Consider the following 17,013-nt stretch of genomic DNA (forward strand, 5'->3'; position numbering starts at 1 on the left):
CAAGGCTCTGACTTCGACCTCCACACTTGTGTGAATTGGAGGTGACTGAGATCACCTAAGGAATTTTGACCTAAATTGACATTGTGGACAGGATCCAGAACTAATTCCCACAAAATGCCTCACAACACCATACGCAAGCAAACTGATATCAAATTTTGGATTATCGCCGTTCCAAGACGAACACTGAATCGAAGGCAGTAAAATGTATGACAAGCTGACCAAAATCGACATGCAAAGATGATCATGACATCCATATTATCATTCATTCGCTTATTGACATCTATCCGGCTTTTTAGTACTGTGTGCAGATTGGCCGCTTTACTGGGCTTTGGCGTCAACGCCAGCGATGTAAGCGACAAGGTCGCAGACTCGTCGGGAGTAACCGTATTCGTTGTCATACTAAATCAATTGAGCAACGATCAAGTTCAGTCATCCTCTATATTCACAGGGTACGTTGACAGATCAAGCCCGAAAGCCCGAAAGCCCAAAAGTCTGACTCACCCAAGAAACAAGCTTGACAAAGTTGGCGTTCAAAGCGATACCGGCTTTGGCATCGAAGATGGAGGACTCGGTAGCGCCAATGAAGTCGGTCGAGACGACCTCGTCTTCAGTGTAACTGATAAGAACGGTGTCAGTACAATCGGAGATGTGGGAGGCATATCCATTTGCTTACCCTAAGATACCCTTGAGCTCAGGGCTCTCAGAGGCCTTCTTGAGTACGGCTTTGATTTCGTCATAGGAAGCACCTTTCTCGAGTCGGGCGACGAGATCGACGACAGACACGTCAGCGGTGGGGACTCGGAAAGCCATACCAGTGAGTTTGCCGTTGAGCGAGGGGATGACCTTGCCGACGGCCTGTGAGAAACAGATACGGAATCAGATTGAACTCCTGTAACGGGGTTTGCCACAAGCCAGTTACATACCTTAGCGGCACCGGTGGAAGAAGGGATGATGTTAGCGGCAGCGCCTCGACCACCTCGCCAGTCCTCTTCAGTGAATGTCAGCGATGTACGATACTGGGTAGATATGTTGTCGCGACTCACTGTTGGAAGGACCATCGACGGTCTTTTGGGTGGCAGTAGTAGCATGGACGGTGGTCATGAGAGCCTCAACGATGGTGAACTATTTGGTTCGTCAGCCTCAGCCTTGACGATCATGCTTTTCTTCTGACAATTGACACTCACGTTGTCGTGAATGACCTTGGCAAGGGGAGCAAGACAGTTGGTTGTGCAAGAAGCATTGGAGATGACCTTGTACTCGGATTTGTATTGGTCAAGGTTTACACCGCAAACGAACCTGACAACAAAAGTCAGCAACTCGATCTGATTAGCAACCACGTCTGAGATATTCTGAGACTGACATAGGGGCATCAGCAGAGGGTGCTGAGATGATGACCTTCTTGGCACCACCCTTAAGATGGGCACTGGCCTTATCAATGGTGGTGAAGACACCAGTTGACTCAACAACGTAGTCGGCACCGGCTTCACCCCATTTGATGGCAGTGGGGTCTCTCTCGCCGAAGACAGCGATGGCCTTGTTGTTGATGTAAAGCTTGCCGTCCTTGGTGTGAACGTCGCCCTTGAATCGACCGTGGGTCTGGAAGCATCTGAGCGTCAACAACAGATAAATAGTATCTACCATGAGGGACGAAATAGGAGTTCAGAAATTTGCGAACACACTCACAGAATCGTATTTGAACATGTAAACCTGATGATCTGCGTCAGCGACTAGATTTCGTCCCGGAATCAAGCAGTGACTTAATACCCACCATGTACTCGAGATCAATGAAAGGGCTGTATCACCACAGAAAATTAGCAAACGTGCGTCATCAAAGCGACATGGAACCCGCGTTAAACTCACTCATTGATAGCCACGACTTCGATGTCTCCATGGTCGATAGCGTTTCTGAGCGAGATGGCCAAATTTTAGCGATGAAACAGTATGTGACTGTCGCCCGAGTTTATCATTTGACATACCTTAATACGATTCGACCGATTCGACCTGCACCACCAGATTAGTCAGCAAAGGTCTATTCGTGTTACTCCGATATGAGGGGATGATCGCGGTAAGGTGAATCGGCTGTAGTCTTGTCACAGCCGACCGTGCATTGCGTGCGAGTGAAGGAACTCAGGAGTGACGACATCTGGACATGAGAATGGCGAAGTAGGACGAAGGATCGTTGTGTTCATTGAAAAAGAACGGCATACGTACCGAAACCGTTAATTCCTACTTGGACTGACATTATGTACTGATTTTATTGGGATTGGGTTGTAGTGGTTGATGTAGTGGGGTTTTGAAATTGGCAATGAACGATTGTATATTGTTTTGATCAAGTAAGAGAAAAGAAAGGAAAAACAGTTGAGAGAGGGAGATGAATTGGAAGTTGTGGGGACTGAACATTCGTCGACTCAGCACTTTTTGTTCCCCTTTGACGTTCGTTATTTCGCTCTGCTCTTTTGCCGCAAATCGTACAGTGTGTGTGAAGTGGGGATTATAATGACGTGGGAATTGATTTACTACTCGTATTGTCGCGCTTTTTACCAGATACCTTGTATGATCCTCCCCCTTTGAACAGCGGGATCAGATAGTCTTCACTGTAGTAGCTGATAAATTCCTTTTTCTTTGCTTTGCATGTTTGCATCCCAAATACCATTCCCGCCGGCATCGAGTTCGCCACTTTCAAGTTAAAACAGAGGAAGTTCACTGTAACGCCGACTTCATATTTCACGAGTACTCGTAGGATCAGCATGGGAAATTTGTGATTGGCTTGCATGAGATGTTTTGATGCGTTGAAATTGACCAAAGAGAAGATTGTGCCTTATAAATACTTTGGTAAAGGTTTGATATCGTATGCAAGGTACACAGGTCTTCCCATCTTACTCGCACAGATTGCCCTGCATATCGGGGAAAAAGCTCATCCAGTTCACAACTGATAGCTCGACCTTCCCCCATGTTTTTCCAGGATTGAAACGAATGCCTCATTGCCAAAACGTCTAATTGCACACACTTTACTTAAAAGTAGCACATCACCTTGATATCGCATTAGCCAAACGCGTTTGATCTGTGCCTCTGTTTCGATCGCCGCCTAAGAGTATGTGCTTCATCCTTAGTGCCGCCATGAAGAGATGTTCCTCCTCGTGATATTTGAACTTTGATGACGAGGTGGCTCTTTAATCTTGTTGACCCTTATCCTGAAAGATAATCGAGAGGATTATAATGTGCGGGAATCGATAGAGTAGTTAGAAGCACCTGTAGGCTTGGAATTTTAGTCTACAAGGGGGATGAGGGGAAGAAGACCGATAAAAACATGTTGTAAAGAATGACGCGGTGGAATTAGACTGAACCCTGATTATTCGTAATCCATCCGTAATCAACAATAAAAATTTCACTCAGACAACGTTTTTAGTCCGACACATCCAAAAAATTCAGATTTAATCCGAGTCTAAAACCCTGGCCTGAACACCTCTTCATTTGAAGAGATAAGAACCTACCCATGTCTGCTTCCATCTCTCGCTTGATCGGTGATCCTGGAGAAACCCCTCACATCGCTCCCCTTTGAGCTCCGTGTATCCCATTTATGAGGGTGCTTACGTTCTCCTATTATTGTCCCTGCATGCGTCGATGTCGGGGGTGGTTAGTATCATTCAGCCCGTGGGAATGAGAAATATGTATATATAATGTCGATGGTGTCTCGTTTTTTTTTCTTCCTTTTTTGAAAAATAATCTCTCAACATCAAAAGCTGCTGAACAATAAAACTTAATACTATATTAACGACGTCTTTAACGGTCTCCCATCATTACAATACATTGTAGCCATCATCATGTCTAGCGAGACTCAATATACAAACGTTTCCGTTTTCACAGCTGACGGCGTGCTGTTCGACATGGTATGTCCTGCATGGCATGTTGTTTTCACATCGTCAAGAATAATGCTGATCGCTGTTTCTCCATTGCAGGACGGTACACTTACCGATTCCATTGCAGCTGTCGAGGCAGCCTGGACTGCTAAAGCAGAAGAACTCAGCTTGGAGCCAGAGGAGGTCATTCGTGCCACACATGGTCGACGGGCAAGTGACAATCTCATGGAGCTTGTCCCTGGCTTGCGCAAGGAGCACGTAGAAAAGGAGGTCGAGAGTGAGTTGATACTTGCTCAAATTGAGTCTCACATGCTAATCGTATGTATGGTGTTCCAGAGTTTGAAAAAACCATCCTCGCTTTCGCCGATACTCCCCCCCACTCTCGGAAATCTTCCTTCGCATCAAATCGATCTCCATCCATGACCAATTTATCGACTAGACGATCTTCTTTGGCACCTCTAACTCCTGCAACCCCTGCAAGCAACACTCCTGACGCTCTCCGTCGCACTTCAATACAATCCAATATTGCTGAGACACTCAACTTCACCAGTTACAAGCTAAGCAAGACGACAATCAGCGAGGTGGCCGTCGAGGACGAATCTCCATTTGATGAAGAAGAAGCCGAAGACATCATTGATATGAGCGTCCGTATCCTTCCTGGTGTGAGGAAGATGATCAACTCATTGCCAGAGCACAAGTATGCCGTCGCCACCTCTGGAGCAAAAACATATTGCCACGGATGCCTCAACCGAACTGGGTGAGTGTTTGAGCTTCCAAAATTGACATTGACCATTGGCTAACGAAACGGAACAGGATCACCATCCCCAAAGTATGTGTCACGGCTGACGACTCTCGACTACTTCGAGGAAAGCCTTTCCCTGACCCTTTCTTGCTCGCTGCATCTGATCTTGGAATCGCCCCAACCCGAGCTGTTGTATTTGAGGATTCACCTTCAGGTATCAAAGCTGGAGTAGCCTCTGGTGCTACAGTCATTGCTGTTTGCACTTCCCATACACGTGATAAGATTGAAAACATTGGTGCGCACTTCATTGTCGACACCATGGATCAAGTTAAAGTTGAGCACCTCGAAGACGGTCAGCTTAGATTTACTGTATCCCACTAAATGGTTGTTCAATGTCGTCAGGAGAGATGGACCGATTGATGTCATTCTGAGTTCCAAAGATTTCGTTTGTAGCTTATAGAATTTTTTAAAATAGATGTTGCTTATTGCACTAGTAGTATAATGTCATGCATGATGTATCCAGTTCCATAATACTCTCACACATCAAGAAGTGGAGGTCGGTTTCAAAGACCGATGGTGGCGGATAAGGTTGAAATATCCCGAAAAGTGGGAGACCGGTTTTCCTAAATCTGACCATCCACACTGCTATATCGGATCTGTGTGCCTACATAGAAGTAATGTTGAATGAAGATGGCGGGTAGAAGTAGCATTGGTACATATAATGTTGATGGTTTCGAGATGTTGATGTTTCCTCTCAAAACAGTTTCTTGTATCATTTCCTATTGTACCATCTATTTTGTACACCTATACACGGATATCAGTGGTCATATCATGCCGCCTCAATACCTCCCAGGACTCACAAAAAGGGCATGCGCCTATCATCTTACTGACAAGGTGAGTTATCAAGCTCACTTGATGAAGGAGTCTAGGCGACTGATAACGAAGAGACGATTGTAGGAAGGTAAATTGTACGACTCAGACGGTAATGTCTGTGAAGCTTTGAGCGCGGATGACAGGCTATTCCTAGCGATTGCTATGTCTTTGTGTAAGCTTTCTAGTTTTATAGCCTACCAGCTTCGACGTCGCTTATTTCATGTTCTAGGCGGTCTTGTCTTGATGATCTTGGGCGGAATCTACTTGCGCCGTCTGTACAAGGCTCGAGCAAGGGACAGAGCTTCTCAACTTGCAGTGGAACCGAGAACCTCAAGTATGGGTACTCCTTTGATGCGACATGCTGGATCTTTCGCATCAATATCGAGACAAACATCACGAATTCCCGTGTCGCCCATGTCTTCTTCTTCATCTTCATTTCACCAGAACGAATCAATGTACTCTGGTCCCCCTTCGCCCGGGTCGCCTTACTCTCCCAACCCAGAAAATTTTCACTTTCCTATCCTTTCAGCGGATGGTCACCTTCTGCCCCCACCTCCTGCTTCTTCTCGACAATCATTCATTGAGCCCACTCCAAGCGAGAGACCTCTACCGCTAGCTCCAGCCGTTCCTGCCGTTCCCTTGTATGCTCCCGTACCCAAAAGTTCCCAACAATGGAGTTACAGGTCACCTTCAGAAGACTCTCACGGTCATCCGACGGGTCTTTATTCCGGCGTTGAAATACGAGGCGATGGCTCGATAGAGATTATGCGCGACGACTATAGCATTGACAGTGCGAATATCAGATCTTCACCAACAATCTCTCGAGTGGATCAATCTTTCAATGGCTACGCTCCGCATAGAGCAACTTATCATCGAACGCTCTCTGCGGAAGGAGATGATATTTCAATGTACGACTACGTGTCTGACGAAAGTCATCGAAAATACTAGTCGCAATTGGTTTACCCATCCATCGCGGCGAAGGACGGACTAGTGAAAATGGACTTGCGGCATTGCGCGAGGAGATAGCGACATAGGGAGGAGACTTAGAACAATGAACGCAAGTAGTGTCTCGTGCAGAAATGACAATATGTCACGTATGTCCGTGGGATGTCGGTCGGAGTATGGGTTCTGCTTCTGTCTACATATATCAGATTGACTAAATACCCCTACACATCCGATTGTCACCTTCTTTCCATTCTGTACAACATATCGTAATTTAATGTATCAATGTACCGAATACTACAGTAAATTCGTGAAGGCACATAGGTACAAGCACGTTACTAGCTGAAATCGGTGTCGGATATCGTTACGAAGAGCCCTCAGCCTACGGTCCACCTCGAACATGGATGGCAATATGGTCCAGGCTTTTCATGCAAATCACGAGGTTGCGGTACGACGAAAATTCGAGGAGGGTCGAACCACTCAGGCAAGATATACATTTGACACAGCGATTATTAAATAACATACATCAATATCGGAGAATACAAAGGTTGATACTATTATGTAAAAAGTGCAGAGCGTGATCTGAGAATAGATTAGTTAGATAGTGAGTTTTGAGCTTCCAGTTGAGAAAATAGGTCCTAAGCAAATCGTCAGTACGTGACCTTTCTCGAGTATCACGTCATACTGACCTCGGCTGTGTGATTTCCCTCCGCAAGTTCAGGTAAGTCATTTTCTCGCAGAATGAAGTTGACCAACCGTTCCATCTGGGATTGAGTTATAGGGGTGGATCCTGGTGGCAGAGCGGGAGCTGCAATTTGTCAGTCGCCTTCATCTAGCAGTACAACTCACCTCTGATTTTCGGCTTCAGGAACTCATGATGCAATAGCTCGGCAATCGTCAAACGGTGTTCTTTCCGATACGCAAGGCAGCGTTTCATACTATCGATTGCGGATGGGCTAACAGCCACAGCGAGTGAAGCGGCATCAATTGGATGACCATCAAGACTCACACCGACGGCTGCTTTGGGAACAGCCATCTCTGCGTACTCGATAAAGTGACCTGGATCGGCGATAACTTGCATTTTGGCAAGAGGACCACCACCAATATACTGGAAAGGAGGACTACCGTAGATCATTTGATACAGTATGCAGCCCAATGACCACACATCGCTAGGATACGATAGCTAACATCATGAGCTCGTGCTGGCTGGACTGCAAAACTCACCTTCAAAACTTTTTGGTTATTCATGCGCTGGATGGCTTCCGGACTCATGTAATTGACGGTTCCAATCTGATGAGAGTGTCAACTCCGCTCGTCTTTGGCTCGACTTACTTGTTGATCACGCTGTATATTGACAGTATCATTCGCAACAGCCTTAGCAATACCGAAGTCTATGATCTTTAACCGTCCTTTAACCAACACGAAATTCGCAGGTTTCAGATCCGTATGTACGACATTTTCCTTGTGCACTGCCTGTACCGCCTCCAGCATCTTCATGGGTTAGCGGAGCTTCCACATTCCACACTCACTTGTTCCCAGTACAGTCCAACGAAGTTCATGTTGATTGCCTTTCCCCTCTGTTCATCAAGTAAAGCTGCAAAATCAATCTCCCCGCATTCCATGACCTGTATAGTATGAGGGTTAGCAGGACGTTTGAGATTCCGACATGTAGGGCACGCACCATCAGTAAACGGTGTGGACGGTTTCCTTGACCAAAAGTAATCTGGTGATCCATCAGTTGGATTACACGGTCGTGACCACGAAGTCTCTTGAGTAGCTCGATTTCGTTGGTATAACTCTGATAAGTCTCGGCATCGGCTCGATCCAACTGTACAACCTTCAGAGCATAGATAATCCTCTTTTTGGGTGGTGCTGAATACAACACAGAGTACACAGTAGATGATCCACCTTTTCCGAGACGTTGGAGCCGCTCATATGGGACGGAATTCACCTAAACATCGTTGGTCACTTACGTTGTTAGCATGATGAGGTGAGCCTAGCAAAAATACTTACCAAAAATGATGTTCTAGTGGTAGCAGCTGGTTGTGCAGGTATGGAAGCCGCAGGAGGGCCATACCCCTCCGTTCTGCCTTGTTGTCCCATCATCGCTGGAGCTGTTTGCGCGTCTTCCACTGGGATGACTGATGGAGCAGGTCGAACAGCTCGCAGGGCCGGAGGGGGAGGACTGTATCGACTGGGAACAGGGGGAGGTGACACTCGCATGGGTTGGGAGGATAGTGCTGCGACTTCTCGATTGGCTCGGTGATGGTCATTATGTTGGAGATGGCCAACAGTATTTGGACTCGGACGGTTGCCCTGCTCCCAATGTGAGCTGAAGGGTCGATACGGTCGGTCCACGTCGTCTATACGATTGGATAACGTCGATAGACTTGGAGACTGCGCTCTTTGCTCATCCTTCTGATATGCAGATCGAGCCTCGCGCTCGTAGCGTGTTTGGGAGGACTCCTGAGATGGCCGAAAATCGAGCATGCCTGCTTCAGATATCATAGAGGGAAAGTTGGAGTCTTTCTGTTTGGGGCTGCGTCGTGGATTGCGCGATGACCCCTCGGCATATGCGTGACCTAGGTCTTCGGATGGCCGAACTGATTCGGGAAACTCGGTGTCGCGGTTGATCAGAGATGCATGTCCATCTTTAGGGGGCGAATCTGCGAGGATACATTAGCGAACTTCACTGATCTTCATAGGAAAAAAACTGACCTATCAGGACAGGGCTAGATCTGTTCAAACCTTCTTGCATCTCTTCTACTTCCGTCGCAGGAATGACTCGTCTTGCAGGACCACCAAATTTTGATAAGCCTCCAAGTCTTCTACCTGTGGAACGAGCAGTCGACGTCAGTGTACGATCGGTGACGCCTGGCGTCATATAGTTGGACGACCTTGTGACAGTTGAAGTAGATGAGTCGAGTGGAATTGAGGACGTCGATGAGGTATGGACAAGACCAGGCCGCATTGTTGCAGTGTGCGAAGTGTTGCTCGACGACAACTACAAGGGTATTGCTTCAGTCCGTTGGTCTTCGACGGAATCACCAAACGTAGACTCACTGTAAATGATTCTCCGATAGTTGACAATCCATACTCGTCATCGTTTGGCCGTTGGCGAGTGATGGGCGCAGACACTACACGCTGAAACTTTCGTCCTCCGCCATATATTCTTCCTGAACCACCACTACCACTACCACTTCCACTGCCATTGCCGCTGCCATCTGCTTCCAAATTGTGAGAAAATGCCGATGGGACCTCAACCGAGAGTCCACTTCCTGGAGGCGTGGGCGCTAGCGAGGACGCCGATGCGGTTGAAGCATCAGTCAGAGAAGACACATGCGCTGAGGAGAGCGATGATCGGGCAGAGTGAGTCAGGCGAGGGGGCGGAGTAGATCTTGCGCTAGTTGAGATCGGGGCAATGGACGGTCCAGGCGGCGATATAGAGCTTAGGCGGCTTGGATTGGACTTGATGGAAAGAGACGAGAACTTGGCAAATGGAACATGTTGAGCGGATTCGGTCTTTGCCTCCGGTATCCCTTTCTCTACGCCCCAATCGAAGTGGAAATCAGGTACCTGGACTTCGAACGACTCATCATCTTGATTCCATAAATTATCGACATCCGCCTTGCTCGACGACGAAGATAGACTTTGCTGTAGAGGCCGGAGTGGTTTGCGGGGTTGATCTCTGTGAAAATTGGAAGGCCCAGCGGGTGATGTGGTTGACATGCTGCCTGAAGGCGAAAGGCAAGAATATAGAGAAGGCAAACGAGCGAAATTGGTTTGGGTTGAACGGATATCAAGGGTGTGAAAACAAGTCGAAGTTATGCTTGGCAAGTATCGGCTTTGTCGGGGTTTCAGTCTACACACCGCAGTCTATGCGACCAATGCGTCTGCTGCGAACCAAGGGGGAGAAGATTGATAAGACCAGACGACAAGCAGCAGAAGATAAGAAAGAGAGAGAGGAACAAGATGAAATTTCAGAAATGCCAACAAAAGTATCTAAAAGTGAGGCGCGTGTCATTTGTTGTTGTTTGTTTACATCCTTTTCGTATTTTATCCTTTTTCCCCCTCAATGCATGTCATCTGCATGAATGTGGCAGTTGCACAAACATGCAACAGATACCAGTGAGCAGCTTCGCATGCTATAGACATGGGGCATGGGGGTGTCGTAATCAACGCTGTGTGACCTGATCTCATCGGGAATGCAACAGATACGTGCAAGGCAAGTGGTCAGATGGTGCGACCAATCATCTTGATTACGGATTTCATGTCGTCTTCTTTTTGATCCCTATCCGCCAGGGATCAAACATAGCCTCTCTTTTTTCTTTTACCTATCACTATCTATGGGGGACGATCATCGCGATCGACATTTAGGGACAAACGAATGATCCACTCATCTAATCAAAGGTAGAAGGATAATTCTACCAGAGCGAACAAGAAGAAGGGGGAAAAAAGCATGTGGTACTTTGACCGGATGCGCAGTATGCAAAAGAAGTTTAGCCTCCTGTATAACATGGGACTTTATGAGAAAATATAAAAAAAATGAATCAATCGAAACATGTTTGATATGGGAGGAATTAGCAGAAATATTTATAAATGAGCAAGTCTGACAAAGGCCAGTAGGGGTATAATGCGTTGATTGATGAAGGGATGCTTTACGGGGTATCAATGACGGGATCGTGGCCAACAGTTCATGACAATGTAGAGTACAGGAAGCTGTTCCATAGCGCGATCAGCATACTGCCCAACTTCGTCTACGCTTCGGTAGCCTTTTCCAGGGAACACCGGGTGCGCCTTTCGATGAATCGCGAAAGACTTACAGATTGTTTGTGGCAGCAATCTAGAATAGCATTAAGGTGATCAGTGAAAGAGACACTTAGGTTACGGTACGAAGAGATAGTACTTACCGCAATGGTGTTTTCTCGAGGATGCCAACTCGCATGTAACTGTTGTTGGTCAGCGTCGATCACCAATAAAGTCACTCACTATTTTCTTGGCAAAGTCGATACCTTCAGTCTGCATTCCTTCTTTCTTGCCCGGTGCTTTGCCCCGTGCGCCCCCAATCTTCTTCGCCTTGAAAGCGGACTTATCTGCTTGTAAGACGACATCGTTTTCTCCATTAACGTCGTAAATGCGGAAATAGTTGTGATATGACCCTGTAAGCACTTGACTGCATTTCGTGTTAGCACAGTACCACTTCGGTATCAAACATCCACGGGTTACCACGTACCTTCCGTCACCACTGAAAGTACACTCAAATTTGTCAAAAATGCAGTCATTCTCGTAGAGATCACAAAGCTTTTGTCTGAGGTGGTCATGTATGTTGATTGTTTTGACGGGTTTGTTCTCCATATTGATGTCCCAGATCTTCAGTGTCAAGTAATCTCGCGACAGAATATAGCGTCCATCCTTGGAAAATTTCACATCTGATATGGATGAGATGATTTCGGAAAAGAATGATTTCTGTGTAGGATCCTCTTCTTCTTCGAAGACTGGAGACATCGACGTTAGAGTGGACGTAAACCGAACGGAGTGAGGGGTCAGTCACTTACGTTTCGAGTGTTGATCGCATAGGGCTGAATCCCTCATGTCCGCCAACTTGATAGTACCTTTTGAGCTAGAGTACATGAAAAGGTTACAATGTACAGGGTGGAATTCGGCAGCAGTGATGACCTCAGTCAGCTCCTCCATGTTAACAGGCTTGATATCAACGATGTCTGTTGCAAATTCAGCTCAGCACACTAACGGACATAATTTGGGATGTACGCACTGAAACTTTGATCACTAATATTTAGGTTCCACAGATTGATTCTCAAGTCATCCGCAGATACGTAGGTCTCCCCATCTGAATTGACTGATATGGAATTGATGTGGTAAGCATGTGCGTTGGCGTAAACTTTCCGAGGTACAGCTGCAGTGATGGAGTCGTGCGTTGTCATTCTAGGTAAGCGAAGGGGTGTTTGTGATGGCCCAGTCCCGCCAGAGGGATAGCCGTCGGAGTGATTGTTCTCTGCGACGACCTTGATCTGCTTGTCGAACACTTTCCATAATTTGATTGTTTTGTCTGTAACAAAATGGGTCAGGAGAGCTAAGAAGACTGATTGAGATTGTGAGACTGACCGTTGGTACTCAAAAGGAAGTGAGCGGCGTTCTGTCTTTTGCACCACTTGATCCTGTTGATCTTCTCCTCAATTTCTAACGATTTCAAATAGTCGAATTCGGGTTCGTGGGATTGAAACTGAGGAGACAGGTTATTCAAAAGTCGTCGGCAGCGTGTTCGTCTGACTCACTTCAGTGTAAAACTTGTATTCGCAGCCTCGTTTCTAGCAACACTAAGCGTCAGTGGAAATTGCTTCAGGACTAATGGGTTTTTGCAGATCAACACACCTGTTCGTTCCTCTCAAACAATACTACACGTCCCCCCTTGTCTCCTGTGGCGAGGTAATCACCAGTGTGGTCGAATTCGACGGTGGATATGATATCGGCTGTGGAAGATATGGACAGTGAAAGGGTTAGCCTCGTACACAAAGGAGATGTCGAACATGAAAGAAACTTGCCCTCTGTTATGTCTTCTACATCGCCCTTGTCACCAAAGCATTGGGCGAAACGCCATGGGGTTGTTGCATTGTCCGCATCCATGACGTGCTTCGATCAAATGAGGTGAAGAGCTGAACACGAGTTGTTTGATTGAGCTGTCTGATGATTGTTGATTGACGAGAAGAAGAGCGGGAAGAGGTGGAGTGAGTCGATGAGTGGTATGAATCCGATATCAAGCCTAAGAGACGCGGCGTGAAATTTGGGTTGGGGAGTGAATTGACTTTGACTCGGAATCACAGTTCTTTCAGTTCACCCTTGATGATGATTGCGAGTGAGCGGTTTAGTGATGCACTATATCTATCTCAGATGGTGTTTATCATTAAAAAGGAAGTGAATGCGACAACAGTTGGTAATATTGTATGACAGATGATATGAGGATATGGTATATTGAGTGTATCAGTGAGTGTGTATTATACAAGTAGTGGTTACTCTGGTTTTTCTGATTATGATCGTGTGGCGTGTGCACCATGTAATAATAAACAGCAAAAGGAGACGCGGAAATAAGGAGTTGATTACATAATCTGTCTTTGGAAAGTTTTTTCCCATGAAATCCTGCCTTTGTGCAGAGGATATCAGGCTCATTACACCGTTGTTTATCCCCCGGGTCATTGGTGTGATGTCATCACGACATACCACCAAATGAATCATGGTGTCAGAGTTCTGGCGTACATCCACAATGTCTGATACATGCCTGATGGTCATGGTCAATACACACCTTGACCCGCCCATGTTTCCAAACGAAAGAAATTGGCAGGACCGCTCGTAGTATGTCTGCTCAATCCCGAAAGCTCTCTACGAAGGCATAGTGAGTGGAGGTGAAAATTATGCGATATGGTAATATTTTCACGTAGTATGGATACTAAATGTGTATTGCGATGTCTACGGGTTTCCCCTGCATCAAGACCTATGTGGTATGGTGAAATTGATCTTGAAGGAAGAATGCTAATCTAATCATCAAATACTACCTTCTGATCTTTCGTTCTCTTTGGGTGGAGACTCCTGGCGTACCATACAATGAGTAAAAAGCGGTTGGTGTCGTTTCTGGAGTGCATGATGGGCATTTCTGGTCTAAGAAGCCATATTCGGCGAGGTGTCGTGTCAGATCTTAAAGTGGTAATAGCTGCGTTGACATCTGACATTCTTAATTCTCAACATATCGTTCTCAAGCGTGTGTTCCAAGCCACAATGGTCACTGGAAAGTAAAGTATCTCTGTGCTGTCTTGCATGCTGAGGACAATCGATACATGTGGAAGAATCTGTATCAAAGTGGTACCCGCATACATACCGAACTGATGACCCTCATGGTGAACGCGTACTGATCTCGTGCTAAAACCGTATTCATTTGTCCCACAGATAATATTGTGACTGACAAGATAATCACACGCTTTAAGGTGGTGGCAAGCTGTAACCTGATTTATGCTCGCTCGACATGGTCCATATGTTCCTCCGGCTTGTCCTCGCCAGCTTGGTGATGTAAAGCGTGATCAAACGCATTGACTTGAGCAGTCCTGAACCTCCTCGCTGGGACTTTTGGCTCGAAAAGTATATCGAGCAGTGGGGAGACATGTCGTCAGTCAACGCTTGTGCATGGTAGCAAACTGCGACATCTACACCGAGACTAACCTCAGCGAAAGTCCTGCCCGAAGGCTCTGGCACTCGGAAGTAAACATAGATGAGACGAGGAAACAACTGAATAGCAAATTCGTCATCTTTTGTATCAAGGATCAATTAGCTTAGTACTCACGAGCCTGCCCAGAAGAGACCGGCGTAATTCTATAACGATTTACCATTCAAGGCATCAGCCATTCGCAGATTATTCCGCAACAGGGGACGAAAAATTGACACTCACGCCCCAATTCCAAGCTGTTGGATTGATCATGTATGGAGTGAGGATGTTACTGATGATTGCAACAACATTGTACGCCGCGCGACCTAACGCAACCGTCTTGATCTGTAAACGTCAAATGGACATCTCAGCGACTAAGGCAAATGCGATGGTTCTAGAAGACTCTATGTCAGCTGGTGCCAACTTGGGTAGGTCATCGACTCTAAGCACTTACCCAACAGTGCATTGATAGATGACAGCCCATACTAGCATCAAAGCACCTGTGGCAAGATTGCCTCCATGTTTCTGTGATGCGGGAACGAGGCCAACAAAGCCGATCACGAGGAGAGTGACCACGAAGCCTACGAGACCAGGTGAACAGTTTTCGGTGTCCAATGTAAGTCATGAGGAACCAAGTGCCGAAGACACCGACCATATTGATAGCATATTGCCCCATCGCAAAATCGTAAGGGATCTCTCCCGAGAGTCCAGCTTGTTCGAAAAAATAGGTGGAATAAATTGAGAAAGTGTTGCCAGCGAGATTTTGAGTCGCCCAAAGCATCCTGACAATCTCTATCCTTCTCAAATCAACACCTTTGAGACAGTCGAGATAAGAAGCTCCAGACGTGATATCATTCTCCAGTTTGGTGGTATGTCGGATCATTTCCACAGTTTCATCCACATCAAAGGTCGGATCAGATTTGGCTGACGTCAATCGAGTCAACGATCTCTTGGCTTGCTCGATACGTCCTCTCCTGACAAGCCACCAAGGTGATTCAGGTGCGAAATTAATACTTATAATCAAAGGGGGATAGAAAATCCACTGATTCTGGGCGTAAGTGTCAGTATCCTGAGGATGTGATGGTGGAATACTCGCTCACCATAAGTCCATAAGGGATTCGGTAAGCCCATTGATCTGTTCGACCTACTTGAGATTTGATCACTCCGATTCCGACTAGTTGTCCCCAACCCCAACAGAAATTGGCATACGTTGTGAGGAAGCCTTCGGAGAGCCACGGTGCATACTTCTGCGGCATAAGAGATGGCGACTATATCAGGTATGAGCGGTGACCTTCGATGTGGAATTGAAAGACCTACTGGATTGAAATTCTCCCCATGGAATTCCGGCAAGGATTTCGCCGGCAAGCAGCACTTGGATGTTTGGAGCACAGAAGAAAATCGTCGTAACACCGGTAAGCCAGAGAAGACGGGCTAAAAGAACGTTTCGATAGCCGTAGCGTTCGGTCGCAAAACCGTTGACTATCTCAAAGTCAGCACGCGTGTCCACCCCTCAGCAAAAACGATCGGCTTACCCAACAAAGCAAGGATTTGACCACATTAAGCTCCATGATTCAGACCGTTTTGTCATCTCGCAGGCACCTGGTAACTCCCATCAAAATGCAGCTCTCCATACTTTTGACTGAAAGGGTCGCATGCGTCTGAACGTAACGTAGATCAAGGCTATATTAGGTGACAACATTACGCGCAAAAGTTTCCCTACAAAAAGATATCGTAGCCCTCCATTGCGCACAACGATGAGATAAGGATCGACCATGAAATGGCTTTGGGATAAAGTCTACATCCCTGCAGCAATGTCATCTTGAGCTCCTTGTCTATGTGAAGGTCAGCATCTACGCATTGCGTTACAGTCGTCACTAACCTGTAGCTGCCGCTGCATTGGTAATCACGTCCGTTTTGTTACCCGTTTTTTCGCTTTGTTCGGTATCGTGAGATTTCATTTCGTCAGGTGGGAATGTCATACCAGTCGCACCAACCATTCTGTGCGTCGATTTATTTCAGTGACCGCTTGTATGAAACAGAAATGATGCGGGGGCTCGACGGATCTCTGCAGAATTGAGCTGTACTTGTACTCTTTCCCTAAACCTCCCCCCCCGCCCTCATTCGACAGTGAAGCCTAGCTTGCCTTACCGGGCAAACAATGGTGTGCTTGACCTTACAAAGAACGGCACCAGTACTGGATTGGGAGCTTAGCGATTCCGATGGCGGAGAACGAGAGATTCGCACTTGGCGCTTGAGTCGGAGCATGTGTGACCGATACGTCAATTGAAACTGAATCCCGCCACAGAATAATTAATTTTGAAATCTGTCTGCACAGAGATACTGCCGGATTCATCCCGACGTATCCTCTCAGTTCTGTTCAGCATCGCTGCATC

At 46.6% G+C, this 17,013-nt stretch overlaps 8 protein-coding genes across 8 annotated transcripts; 2 read left to right on the forward strand and 6 right to left on the reverse strand.

Moving 5' to 3' along the window:
* Positions 1 to 318: 318 nt before the first annotated feature.
* IL334_005900 (glyceraldehyde-3-phosphate dehydrogenase) lies at positions 319 to 2,242 on the reverse strand (the record flags this gene model as incomplete). The annotated part of the gene is made up of 12 exons (XM_062937606.1): positions 319 to 399; positions 502 to 616; positions 674 to 855; positions 924 to 988; positions 1,044 to 1,122; positions 1,185 to 1,296; positions 1,361 to 1,596; positions 1,684 to 1,707; positions 1,769 to 1,793; positions 1,861 to 1,905; positions 1,977 to 2,001; positions 2,212 to 2,242. The coding sequence occupies 12 exons, from the start codon at positions 2,240 to 2,242 to the stop codon at positions 319 to 321; spliced, it is 1,020 nt and encodes a 339-aa protein (XP_062793657.1).
* Positions 2,243 to 3,821: 1,579 nt separating this feature from the next.
* IL334_005901 (uncharacterized protein) lies at positions 3,822 to 4,980 on the forward strand (the record flags this gene model as incomplete). The annotated part of the gene is made up of 4 exons (XM_062937607.1): positions 3,822 to 3,887; positions 3,957 to 4,134; positions 4,194 to 4,614; positions 4,671 to 4,980. The coding sequence occupies 4 exons, from the start codon at positions 3,822 to 3,824 to the stop codon at positions 4,978 to 4,980; spliced, it is 975 nt and encodes a 324-aa protein (XP_062793658.1).
* A 450-nt stretch (positions 4,981 to 5,430) lies between these two features.
* On the forward strand, positions 5,431 to 6,420 carry IL334_005902 (uncharacterized protein; the record flags this gene model as incomplete). The annotated part of the gene is made up of 3 exons (XM_062937608.1): positions 5,431 to 5,493; positions 5,557 to 5,644; positions 5,702 to 6,420. The coding sequence occupies 3 exons, from the start codon at positions 5,431 to 5,433 to the stop codon at positions 6,418 to 6,420; spliced, it is 870 nt and encodes a 289-aa protein (XP_062793659.1).
* A 587-nt stretch (positions 6,421 to 7,007) lies between these two features.
* IL334_005903 (uncharacterized protein) lies at positions 7,008 to 10,143 on the reverse strand (the record flags this gene model as incomplete). Its single annotated transcript, XM_062937609.1, has 10 exons — positions 7,008 to 7,052; positions 7,104 to 7,222; positions 7,264 to 7,522; positions 7,639 to 7,704; positions 7,747 to 7,887; positions 7,944 to 8,039; positions 8,096 to 8,365; positions 8,428 to 9,080; positions 9,133 to 9,418; positions 9,478 to 10,143. 10 exons carry the CDS (start codon positions 10,141 to 10,143, stop codon positions 7,008 to 7,010), a joined length of 2,601 nt encoding a protein of 866 aa, XP_062793660.1.
* A 965-nt stretch (positions 10,144 to 11,108) lies between these two features.
* On the reverse strand, positions 11,109 to 13,056 carry IL334_005904 (protein phosphatase PP2A regulatory subunit B; the record flags this gene model as incomplete). The annotated part of the gene is made up of 11 exons (XM_062937610.1): positions 11,109 to 11,133; positions 11,238 to 11,257; positions 11,325 to 11,363; positions 11,524 to 11,587; positions 11,648 to 11,909; positions 11,970 to 12,134; positions 12,188 to 12,481; positions 12,538 to 12,655; positions 12,708 to 12,740; positions 12,805 to 12,902; positions 12,975 to 13,056. The coding sequence occupies 11 exons, from the start codon at positions 13,054 to 13,056 to the stop codon at positions 11,109 to 11,111; spliced, it is 1,200 nt and encodes a 399-aa protein (XP_062793661.1).
* A 1,372-nt stretch (positions 13,057 to 14,428) lies between these two features.
* IL334_005905 (uncharacterized protein) lies at positions 14,429 to 14,893 on the reverse strand (the record flags this gene model as incomplete). Its single annotated transcript, XM_062937611.1, has 4 exons — positions 14,429 to 14,522; positions 14,638 to 14,703; positions 14,759 to 14,787; positions 14,864 to 14,893. The coding sequence occupies 4 exons, from the start codon at positions 14,891 to 14,893 to the stop codon at positions 14,429 to 14,431; spliced, it is 219 nt and encodes a 72-aa protein (XP_062793662.1).
* A 94-nt stretch (positions 14,894 to 14,987) lies between these two features.
* Positions 14,988 to 16,188, reverse strand: IL334_005906 (uncharacterized protein; the record flags this gene model as incomplete). The annotated part of the gene is made up of 6 exons (XM_062937612.1): positions 14,988 to 15,014; positions 15,075 to 15,668; positions 15,721 to 15,888; positions 15,938 to 16,051; positions 16,094 to 16,099; positions 16,153 to 16,188. 6 exons carry the CDS (start codon positions 16,186 to 16,188, stop codon positions 14,988 to 14,990), a joined length of 945 nt encoding a protein of 314 aa, XP_062793663.1.
* A 148-nt stretch (positions 16,189 to 16,336) lies between these two features.
* Positions 16,337 to 16,617, reverse strand: IL334_005907 (uncharacterized protein; the record flags this gene model as incomplete). Its single annotated transcript, XM_062937613.1, has 2 exons — positions 16,337 to 16,452; positions 16,500 to 16,617. 2 exons carry the CDS (start codon positions 16,615 to 16,617, stop codon positions 16,337 to 16,339), a joined length of 234 nt encoding a protein of 77 aa, XP_062793664.1.
* Positions 16,618 to 17,013: the final 396 nt, after the last annotated feature.

The sequence above is a fragment of the Kwoniella shivajii genome, chromosome 8 (genome assembly GCF_035658355.1).
Source record: "Kwoniella shivajii chromosome 8, complete sequence".
Taxonomy (NCBI): domain Eukaryota; kingdom Fungi; phylum Basidiomycota; class Tremellomycetes; order Tremellales; family Cryptococcaceae; genus Kwoniella; species Kwoniella shivajii.